The sequence below is a fragment of the Limulus polyphemus genome, unplaced genomic scaffold (assembly GCF_000517525.1).
Source record: "Limulus polyphemus unplaced genomic scaffold, Limulus_polyphemus-2.1.2 Scaffold306, whole genome shotgun sequence".
Taxonomy (NCBI): domain Eukaryota; kingdom Metazoa; phylum Arthropoda; class Merostomata; order Xiphosura; family Limulidae; genus Limulus; species Limulus polyphemus.
This window is the reverse complement of record NW_013665916.1, coordinates 644638-656623: the sequence shown is the minus strand read 5'-3', so window position 1 is coordinate 656623 and position 11986 is coordinate 644638. Positions and strand designations below refer to the sequence as shown.

Below are 11986 nucleotides of genomic sequence, written 5' to 3'. Positions count from 1 at the left end.
AACGTTCTTAAGTGTCAAGGATGCTTCAGCAAATTTCATTCAGGAGATTTTAGCCTTGAAAACTGGGATGACAGAGCTCAACATGTTGGAATTGATATTGATGCTCTGAAGATGCTTGTTGAGTCTAACCAAAGGCAACACAGTCGTGAAATGGCCCTGAAATTGCATGTCTCTCATGAAACAATATGTAAACATATAAGGCATATGGGAAAATTCCATACAGAAGGTGTTTGGGTGCCTCATCATTTCCAACACTTGAATGTTGCCTCGTCTCTTCTGGCTCATAATCCATTTTTGGTGGGACATTGAAGGAGTAATTCATTTTGAACTCCTCAATCCACAGCAAACTGTCAATGCAGAGATCTATAGTCAGCAACTGGAACATTTAAATCAAGGCCTTCATCAGAAATGCCCTTCACTCATCAATTGGAAAGGTGTTCTTCTCCACGACAAAGAATGTCCACATGTGGCACGTTTGTTGCAACACAAGAATATGGAGTTGGGTTGGGAAGTTCTCCCCCACCCATCATATTTTCTAGATATGGCACTATCAAATTACCATCTTTTTCGTTCGCTGCAACACCATCTTAATGGGAAAACATATGCAAATGTGGAAGGTGTTAAAGAAGACATCAACATGTTTTTTGCTTCAAAGCCAAGTGATTTCTTTAATCAGGGTATTAACAACCTGATTGTAAGATGGGAAAAGTATCATCAATAAGAATGGAGACTATTTCATTTAATACTTGTTTTGTTTTGATATCCAAGTTGTTCAGGTTTTTTTCATCTAAAAAGAAGCGAAATTAATTTCGTGATGACCTAATACTTAAATTTGATTGCTTTATTGCCCTTATTGTCCAACTACTATTTAAAGGTGAAGAAACTTAACATGAATATCACTTTGCACTTGGAGCAGTCAACACTGACTCCATTTATTCATTGACAAATTTTTAGTAAAAATATTTTATTGAAAACTAGCTGGAATACCCATCCATTAGATGGGTGAAATAAAAAACTTGTTTATAACAAAAGGTAGGAAATTTTGCTTCTATTTTTTTTCTTTGCATAGTAAACATTAAAAGTGTAATAAAATATATGTAGAGAAAGACATTGTTTTCAAGAATTATATCAATATGAAATTATAGGTCCAACCCCCACCCCTTGTGACCTTCCTCATGTCATCCTGTATCACTTTATCAAGTTGTGCTGATTTGGTAGGGTATTTTTTTTGTGTCAATTTTGGTGTTGATTGGTCATGAAATGTGGAAACAATAAAGAAACAGATATGAAACGATAGATATACGACCATGTATTTTTGTCCCAGACACACACTTTGCTTTATATAGTAGATTCTGATTTTTGTGTACAAAAGACTTATGCTTACTTTCTAAAAGCTTGCAAAATTTCATTAAGAAACGCAAAACATTTTAAAAGTTATTATATGGAAACTCTGATGGTTACTTTGGGGTTCGGATCAACAGAGTCCATAATGAGAGAGTTAATAGTTACAATGTTTCGACCCGTAATATCGGGTCATCATCTCGTAAAAGTTACATTAAAAAAACACTGAGTTTCACTACCAGTACTTTCTTTTTGAATGATTACTTTTTACATGATGATGACTCAATACTGTAGATCAAAATATTAAAATAAGAACTTGCCTTCTGTAAATGTTGCTGTTATTTTATTTTGAATTAATTATTCAGTTCAGTAGGTTTCTCACTAAACATTAATTGGAGAGATGTCCAGTGAACCAATAATTATATTGGTATGAATTTTCTCCCTCTCTCTCTTTTTAATATATATATTACACAGATTTACAGAGAATAATTTCAAAGATCACGTGGTTTTTGCATAGTTTTGCGAGATTACTCGTTTATGGCTGTTTGTAGTCTGTGACAGTACGGAACAATTCACATTGTTTTCCCGAGTCTTATTTCTTCATATTTGTTGTGAAATCATAAATATCCTTGCAACACATTTTAGTTTGTAGCCTGAACCTAATTATGTACATTATAGTGTGTAATAGATTGTGTCCCAGGGGAAGCTGCTGAACTAAAATTTGAATAGTAAGAAATAAAAAGTTTCTGGAATAACAAGTTTTTATCTGTGTCTGTTGAACAATGAAAAGAAGCTTCAATATCAGCAAACAGTATGAAAGCTCGCCTTGTAGTAAAGGGTTCAATAGGTAATATTAAAGTGAAGACTAATTATTTCTTTTTGGTGAGCTGTATTTGTGTTTTAGGGTTAAGAAAGGATTTAAAGTGGCATCTAAATTATGGAGCTTGATTTCTAACACTGTATCTTGGTGTCAGCTCCCACCTAAGCAATTGGTGTGCACATACTGTATGTTTTGCTACATTCACATTTCAATTTTCATAGCATAGTAAATATATGGTTGGTAATTTTGTGTAATGCATTAGTTCCTATAAAAAGCAGACCTGTTTTTATTTTGATGTGATATAATTAAGTACTGTGATTTGTTAGTAAAATATTAATGGAAACTAAGTGTTCTTTATTAAGTCATAAATATTCAACAGGTCAGTGTAAACACATGCATGAATAACTAGTCACAGAAAAAGTGTTCAGTTTTTGACTGATAAGCTACTCTTACTTGAGTCCTATCATCATGAATTTTTGTATATGTCATGATTAATTTAGTCATTTAGTTCTTCTATAGTAAGGCACATACAATATTTATAAGTGGAATATAAAAAACATGTTTCAGGTTCCCTTTACATTAACTCTTCGGCTTTGGGACATTTATATACTGGAGGGTGAAGTGGTTCTCACTGCCATGTCATACACATTGCTCAAACTGCACAGAAGTAAGTTGTTTAAAATGATTATTTTATCATAAGTGAGTATTTATTATTAAGCCAGACATTAAGTATTTACACAATCCTATTCATCATTGTCATTACTAAATAATGTTAACATATACAAAATCCTTATAAATGAATTGTCCTTCTTAGATATTTTTACAAACTATCATTGGTGCCTTTCATTATGAGAAAAAAATTGATTGTTGGCTAATTTACTAAAAAACTAATTTTATTATTGTAAAAAATTTTGCTCAAGTTTAGTGATTCTGTTATGTTATGATTAACCTTTTTGTTTAATAGATTAACTAGTGTTTAAGAATACTGAATAATAATAAACATTTTAATTGGAAATTGAAATATATCTTTCTATTAAAACTTTAGAAACGTTGCTAAAAATGGGGATGGAAGAAACAGTGGAATTTCTGCAAGTTAAGTTGGAACAAGATTTTGGTTACCATGACGATGCAGCTGTTGATGCCCTCAGTGCTTCAGTGGAAGAGTTACGCAAACAGAAGTTGCATATTCCAGGAAGAAGACCAGCTCATGAACTTCCACAAAAGCCCTTTGGTTTAATGGTTGAGCTTCCTATAGAACAGCAAATTGGTTTAAGAAGCAAAGAAAGTGAAGACAAGGTATGTTCAATTTTGTTGGCTTGTTTTCATTTTGGATGCTCAAAGGGACTTATGTATTTAGTTTTTTTAACACTAACATGTTTGTTCCTCTATTTTATAGCAACCTGACAGCCAATTATGAATTATGTATCTTATACAATAGGTCTTTACACTTTTAATATGAACATTACTTGTTGAAATTGTATAAAAATAAATAAAAAGACTTTTAACCTTGGATAACTATATTCACTCAATACCACCAGTATTTCAACTTTGTCAAGATCCATTCCTACACCAAACCAGCTTTTTGAAGCCTTCACTAATTTTTATGGTCAGTTTGTTTAATTGTTTGTTCTTTGCTGTTATCACATACTACAAGGAAACTGTAGTGTTACATGAAGATTTAGTCCAGAGTTTGATCTAATTATGTCTTTTGGATTGTCTTATCAGAGATTGTTTTTAAATTATACAGGTGATAGCAAATGGCAGTCAGTTTACTATCTGGAAGAATCAGGAAATGTTGAACACTAGTGATTACAACTCAGGCAGCATTCTGCAGAGAGAATCAAAAAACTCTGATAACATAGATAATGATGACGGTAGTTCCATTGTTGACCCATTGAGTTCAAGAAACTCTCTTGCAGAAACGTCACAAACATCAGCAGCAGACTTATCTGTTGTATCTGACTTCTCCAGCCCTAACACCACACTGACTCGTTATCATGACAGGGATGGTAGCAGCTCTCCCCATAGTAGTCGTTTTGATCCTGATCACCTTCAGCGAACTCTCTCGTTATATGACAATGTGGACTACACGGAAAGCGTCATGGCTGCCATCAAACAATCTCCACCTAAGTCAAGGACTCAGTCACCAGATGCTGTGAGAATTTTTGTGCCATATGAACAGAATAATACTCCTCAGGCAACTTCATCACCTTCTCCTCCTCGTCGTGGGTTTTCACGTAGTCATTCTGGTTCACCCCCTAATGGTGATGTTACCCCCACCAATCAGGACCCCAATAAAATTACTATTCATGTTGAAATGCATGATCTAACTTCTAGCTCTCAGCAGGTAACGTGATGGAGACTGCTTAACCAAGAAAGACGTGTATTATGTTTTAACATTCCAGTAGATATTCACATAGTGCTCACTTAATGTAGCTTAATAAAAATTTTCATTAGTCGTACCTGACCAGTGGCCAAGATGTACAGCCTAGACCACGGAATAGGTGTGAGTTTTATACATGCCATGCATTTCATTAAAAATCATGAGCACAAGGCAATAAACAGTAGCTAATTTAGTAACTTATGACTTATCTAGTGATAGTTTTATTGCTATAAAACAACATTAGTTGATTGGCCTGCATTTAAATCCAAACTGTACTTTTGTTTGTATATTATGTTTATATTAATTTCTTGTAAATTTACCCAAACCAACTCTAATAACATCTCAGAAAGTAATGCTCACCAGAAATATAGCCAATTATTCATTTTGTTAATTTAGTTAAAATGCATTGCTATAAACAGATTTGGAGATGTTTCTCAATGGTGCAAGTTGTAGCTTGTGATAATAAGAGTTCAAGTCAATATGCAGAATGCCATGTCAATCAGTGTATCGTTAAAATCTCTGATGTTATGTAAATAGATATTCCACTATGATTGGTTTAATGTGGAAAGATGGAATTGTAATGCCTGTGACATCCTCTTAGTAAAGATCCTCTGTGATACATCTTTATGCCATCTCTCAGGTACAGCTGTATACAAGTAATGCTTTGTAGTAACCCTCTCTTAATATTATAATTCTTATTAATGTTAAGAGTTGAAAATAGAGTTTCTGTAATAAAACACAGTAATGCTTAAAGCTGTGGATGGTATATCCATTTGTGTATATCATAGGTTCATGTGTGTGTATTTATATGTTGTTCTTTCTTTACACATATAGTGTCAACAGCTGGTTCATGTAGTTATATATACTGTAAGAAAGAAGTATTGAATATTTATATAGTTGTTTTTTATTATGTTTTGTTTTTCATATTCTGTGCAGGAGAAAAATTGTACTTAAGATAGTTTTTTAAACAGAACTAATGTGTCATTTAACAACCAGGAATGTAACGATTCTGTGAAGAGTTAGGAATTAAACAAGTGTATGCCTTTAGCAGATATTTCTAGCTACTTCTGTAAACACACCTGCTGATGTTAAGTGTCTGTTACCATATTATTTACACCACATGATTTACTTTTTTTTAGTAAACTATATGGTTCATGAATGATAAGATATAAAATAGTTTGATGTTGAATACAGTTCATTTATCATATTGTGATAAAAGAAAAGGGGCTAAGAATGAATTTCAGACAGTTAGTAATCTGAAATGTATAGAATGTTTGGGAAAAACTTGCTTGAGGAGTGTTTTCTATACTTTTTATATATATATGTCAGTAGACTGTTTGTATTTGGAGATAGTATAGCCCATGAGTAACAGGATATTCATTTATTGCTAGATGCTGACAAGTTCTAGAATGGTTATATGAATTTGTAAAAAAAGTTTTTTTCATTCCTAAAAAACAATAAGTAGAAACAATTAATTTGGAGGAATATACTACTTGCAGTTTTCAAAGTCTTAAAAAAAAAATGACTTCATAGATGAAATTGGACTCTTTACCTTCTCATTCTTTTTATTTTATTTTAGTACTCCTGAAGGAAATATGAAAATAAATTTAGAGTAAACAGTAATGTTTTTATTTGAAAATTGTAATTTAAGGTGGGTTTTGTAATTTCTTGTGTTATGACTGTGTGTACTAATACTCTCTGCCATTAATAAATCAAGAAATTTTGCAATATGGGTTACTTTCCAAGGTCACAAACTTTATATGGTTTTATTAAGTTTTTCATTTTGTTTACTTTATAAAAAATCTAAGTGAGCAAATTTTCTTCTTAGTAATTAGTTAAATTAAGTATGAAAATTTAACCTAAAGTGCAAAAAAATTCTCTCTCTCCAGAAACTTGTTTTAGACATAGTTTAAATTGATTCAAACAAATTAGTACCATGGATTAAAAATGTTACTGAAAAGTTTAGAGTAGGATTTTGGTAATTTTGATGATGGATAACAAAGAAATCCAAGAAAGACGTACAACCACGATAATATCAGAAGATAAGTGTTAAACTTAACTGAATTGTAGCAGAAAAACTTACCGTGCTTTATTTTAAAAAAGTAGTGCTATGATTTCTGCCAATTTTTAACATAAATACAGGGTAGAAAATAAAGGCAGTTTATTATATAATTGATTAACTAAAAGTATTTTGATTGAAGAAATTTAGATAGTAAAAAAAAACAAAGTGCAATCTGTGGTCAATAGTGTTAGTGGCATACTGATTGTCATTATTATTATTATGTTTTTCTTAATTATTAGTCATTCAATAAGTATATATGTATTTAATTTGAACCTTCTTTGAGATAGAGTTTGAAGATGGCTGGAATGGATAATTAAGAAAATTTTATTACAAGTGTAACATTTGTTACCATATTTATAATAAAGTCTTCTTCATTACCTGTTCAAGCTGTCTTCTAACTTTATTATATCGTATGTATGTTGGCACCATTCAGTGTGCTTGAGTTAGCCTAAAAGTATTAACTTTCATCGTATTGGCTAGTAAGTTATTTATGTCATTATTCTATACACCTCATTTTTCTGTTCAATTTTACATATTTTAGATAGTCAATGAAATCCATTTCTAAAAATGGGGAATTTTTTGTTGTTGTTTTTAAAAATATCAGTAACAAAACTAAGTGGGAGATAATTATTAGGCACTTAGTAATAAATGACAGCTTGTAAAATTTTCTTCATTACCCTTTCAAGCCATCTTCAAACTTTATCATATCGTATGTACATTGGCACCATTCAGTGTGCTTGGGTTAGCCTAAAAGTATTAGCTGTTATTTCTTGGTTAGTAAGTTATTTATGTCTTTCGATACATCTCATTTTTCAGTTCGGTTTTTCATATCCTAGACAGACAATGAAATCCATTTGGGGGGGGGGGGCTTGTTGTTGTTGTTTTTAAAAATATCTGTAACAAAACCAAGTGGGAGATAGTTATTAGACACTTTCTGAATTCAATCTTTGAATTTTGATGTGTAATCAACTTGTATTGATCATAACTTGCAAATGGAAAAGCTGAATTGGTAGAAAGCCAAAAGTCATTACTTTTTGTTTGTATCTTGTGTAAAAGCAGATGTGTCACTGAAAATTTGATAGTCAGTTTCTTTTTTACTTTTTTCAGTAATACTTTTTGATTATATTATGTGAAGCATCTTTTTAATCATCCTCTTTTTATAATTTGATCTGTAATTATATACAATGTACCTCATTGGTAATACTTGTATGTTTTATTAAGTTATTATTGATTACCAGAATTTTTGTAAAAACTGGATTAAAATACACCAATTATCGTTTAATAAAAATGTTAAGTTTATTTACTTTGTGTGGCTTTGCTCAAAAACAAACAAGCGCGTATTTGTAAGTGGCATAAATTGTGCTTTGATGAATTAAAGAAGGCAAAGTATGTGTATATGCACTATATGTGTATATACAGTGATGGAAAAAATTATTCCATCATCCAATTTATTTTACACTTTTATTGTAATTTTTTATGAGATGGTACACAGAGGAAATGTCAAAAGTAGTGTAAGACCGTTATGGACATTGTGTGGTGTAAGTTGACTCGTATTTAAGTTATCCAAACACACACATGTATCTTTATTAATGAAACAAACATGACAAACATATTACTGCAGATGATTAACAAAATACTTTGCAAATATGAAAACGTTCTCTGAGTAAAAAAACTTAGGTTTAACGATAATGATGCTAATGTAATTGGAAAAAGTTGTCACAGAGTGTTTCTTGTAATATTTGGTTGTGCCCCTTCTGGCCTTGATAAATGCTTGAAGTTGCTATAGCATAGATTGCACAAGGGACTTAATGAAGGCAAGGGTGAGTTCATGATGCCATATGTATATTAGGCTTTGTGCATTTTGAAGATGCTTCTTGGTTTCTTCTCCTGCATTTTGTTATCCATTACTTTCCAGTAGTTGTCAATAGGGTTGAAATCTGGGCTGTTGCTTGGACAGCATAGTGTCTTGATCCTCTCTCTTTGAAGATGTCCTTCACCTGAAGCAATAAAATATAACATACAACGTCTTTTAAGTACATGTAGATGGAATTTTTTTCTTTATTTCATGTCTAATGTATAGAGTGCATAAATGTTACAAACATTTTTAGCCCTGTGCCATAGAGCAGTCATCCTAGAATTTGTAGTGGTGAGCTCCACAAAAGTGATCCTGAGTTGTTGGCTTTAACCGGGACTCGAGAATCTTGATGTACTTGCCAGTATTGACAGTACCATCCATAAAATGCTTCAAAGTTGTATTCAAACATTGTGGATGAATCTCTTCATATTGATATCATTCAAAGTGTTTCCCATCATACCTATGAAGGTTGAGTTTTGATTTGTTTGAGAAGATCACTTTGTTCTACATTGCTTCAGTCCAGTCAGCATGCTCTTTGGCACAATTGAGTCTCATCTTGTTGATGAGGAGGGGGGATTCTTCCTTGGCCATCTTGCTGAGAGACCAGCTGAACATAGACAAGTCTGGACAATATGTGCAATGAGGTTTCCTGCTATGCTCTTTTGAGATCTGTTTACAACAGTCTGATTCTGCTGGCTCATGCATTTCTACCCCTTCTCATCCACTGTACCAAACAGTTCAAAATAGACTGGTTAAATTTAATTCTTCTAGCAATCTGCCTTGTTAAAAGTCCCTCTTTGCTCAAAGAAACAATGACTGCTTTTTTCCATGGAGTTATCTCAAATCCCTTGGCCATAGTAGCATCACGTGTATATTATAGTAGATAGGCTTCTAAACTGACCCTCAGCAAGAACCTCTGTTTATAGCCGAGTAACTGATGCAATACCTAGACAGCCTATAATTGATGTAATAATGAGATACTGCAACATTCATGAAACATATTTGCATCTGCATGCATTAGGGCCTCAAAACGGATGATTCCAAAGAGAAGTGTATAAAAAATTTTCCACCATTGTATATTGGGTATGGTCATTCCTTTGAAATATTTAGTTTTTTTAGTTTATTACTAAATACACGTTATCCTCTTTCTACTTACTAACTTGTGATATTTCAGTTAAAAAACTTTTGACAATTTGTCTACTGTAGGTTATAATTTGAAAAAATAGACACTGTATATATTCTATATTATATTCTATTTTAGAAAGAAATTTATTTTCCAATAATAATTTCCATAAAAATTGTACTTCTAAAAATTGTGAGTAAAAGTAAAGAAATATATATATATATATATATATATATATATATATGTGTGTGTGTGTGTGTATCAACCAAGCTGTGTTTTGGTAGACATACATCATACTGAGCCCTAAAATTTTAATGTATGAAATGGAAATATGTAACAATATCATCAACATACAAGTATTACACATATTGCATCAGTAATGAAAATGTGGACCAGAGTTGTAAGTCTTGTAAGAAGAGCCCATGTTACATCAGTAATGGAAAGGTGATACAGAATCATCAGTTTTATAATATTACACACGAATAGCTATTCCTACAGTTATTGACTCGGCTATAAGTTAATATATACACAAGGTCTGTACAACTATTCCAGAAGAAAAACCATATATCAACATTGAGGAACAATCAGGGTACAGATCATGCCATGTTATCTTGCACTTGTGACAAATCTACTATTGTCACTGACATTGGTTTTCTGGATGAATGGATAGTCTTGACAAATGCTCTGACCAAAATGCACTTCTATGACTGGAATGCATATCTACTACTTCTATGTCCATACAACTTATGTATCAGTTTTATTCAATGTATACTATCTTGTACAGAAATTTGCCACAAACCATCAGTAACCCAACACAATATTAGAAAGTGGACTTCTCATTCAGTCTCAGGTTGGGCCAGTCATTGACTACTGTAATCTTTGAAAAGACAATGAACACTCTATCCCTATCTTTTATATGTCTGAGAAATTCCACTCCTATACACCTGAACACACACACACTTGGTTTCAATTCTCTATTTTTGAGGCACTGGAAAACTGTTCTCGAAATAGGCTTGCCACCAAAGACTAATATGTCATTCACATAGTTTAGACATCTCTCTTATTCCAGTCCTTTAAGCTCCATAAGCCTCTTGAAATTGGCAGGCATTTTACCAAGACTAAATAGCATCATACAGAATTCATACAGTGTCATTTTTAGTGCTGAAAAAGTAAGTCTACTATCATCATTCAGTTTATCTTACCAGAAGTCAAATCTAGTATATTGAATCATCAGGTGCATTACAATGCATACATTCATATGTACGTGCTAGAAAAAAGGTTAAATGTGGTTTATTTTAGAGCTTTGGTGTTTCTTCCACCTCCAGATAACCAAGCTCTTTTCGAAAATTGTATTATTACATCCCTGGTGCATAAAGGTGCCTACACTGAAATTAGTTTATTGAATATGCATCACCAATATCTATGTGTTAACATTTGATTATCTGTTCAAATGAAAACATAACCACTCTTTTAAGCAATTCACCGAATTCATGTTTCTGTGTTTAGTTGAGATTGTTAGCACAATTCTCAACTAGAAACTTCAATTGCTGTGGAACTTGCACATTAATTTTTGTTTGCACTATAGCAGTTGCAACTCTCAATTACTCAGCTTGTTTGCAATATTTTTGCCTTTGTTACTATACTGATAACCATTCTAGATAAGAACTAAATAGTGAAATATCTTTTAAGTTACAGAATCGAGTTAGTACAAAACCAGTACTTCCATAATTTTAATGTTTGAACTAATGCATCCTGCTTTTGTAATAGAAAACTTTTGTGCATCAATCACATCACGATAGCAACACTGCACTAGCTTACACATCTAATAAACTATAATACACCACTTGCATTTCAATGGTATCACTATCTTCTCAACATTCACACGTGTTGTCCATTGTTCTCAGACCCAATCTGGTCAGCAGTGGATGGGTTTATCATAGAACTGCATTGTACTGTTGCACAAAAAAATAACAGTCAGTCCATTCCTACGATATCATTATCTGAACCCAGATTAGATAGCTACCTTTTTTGGTACATGATATTACCAAGAAAAATCATAGACATGTCCTTACATTCATGAAGAATTCTTAAGCTACAATATCTTTACTTGTTTTGGAAATTTCTGTTTCGAATTGTTTTGATGCAAAGTTATACCATAGGCTATCTAAATTGCATCTGACAAGGACATTGTTTGGCGTTACATATGAATGGAGGCCTGGCATGGCCAGGTGGTTAGGGAACTCAGGTCGCGGATTCGAATCCCTGTCACACCAAAAATGCTCGCCCTTTCAGCCTTGGGAGCATTATAATGTGACGGTCAATCCCACCCATTCGTTGGTAAAAGAATTGGCGGTTGGTGGTGATGACTAGCTGCCTTCCTTCTAGTCTTACACTGCTAAATT

The 11986-nt window shown here is 32.6% G+C and overlaps 1 protein-coding gene across 2 annotated transcripts in view; it reads left to right on the top strand.

Moving 5' to 3' along the window:
* Positions 1-7607, top strand: part of LOC106457241 (USP6 N-terminal-like protein) — a 58087-nt gene extending 50480 nt beyond the window's left edge. For both annotated transcript variants that reach the window (XM_013916635.2, XM_022383073.1), the window contains exons 12-14: positions 2729-2828; positions 3207-3457; positions 3909-7607. In XM_013916635.2, coding sequence (XP_013772089.2) covers positions 2729-2828; positions 3207-3457; positions 3909-4517 — 960 coding nt within the window. In that variant the 3' untranslated portion in view covers positions 4518-7607. The remainder of the gene's footprint in view (positions 1-2728; positions 2829-3206; positions 3458-3908) is intronic.
* Positions 7608-11986: the final 4379 nt, after the last annotated feature.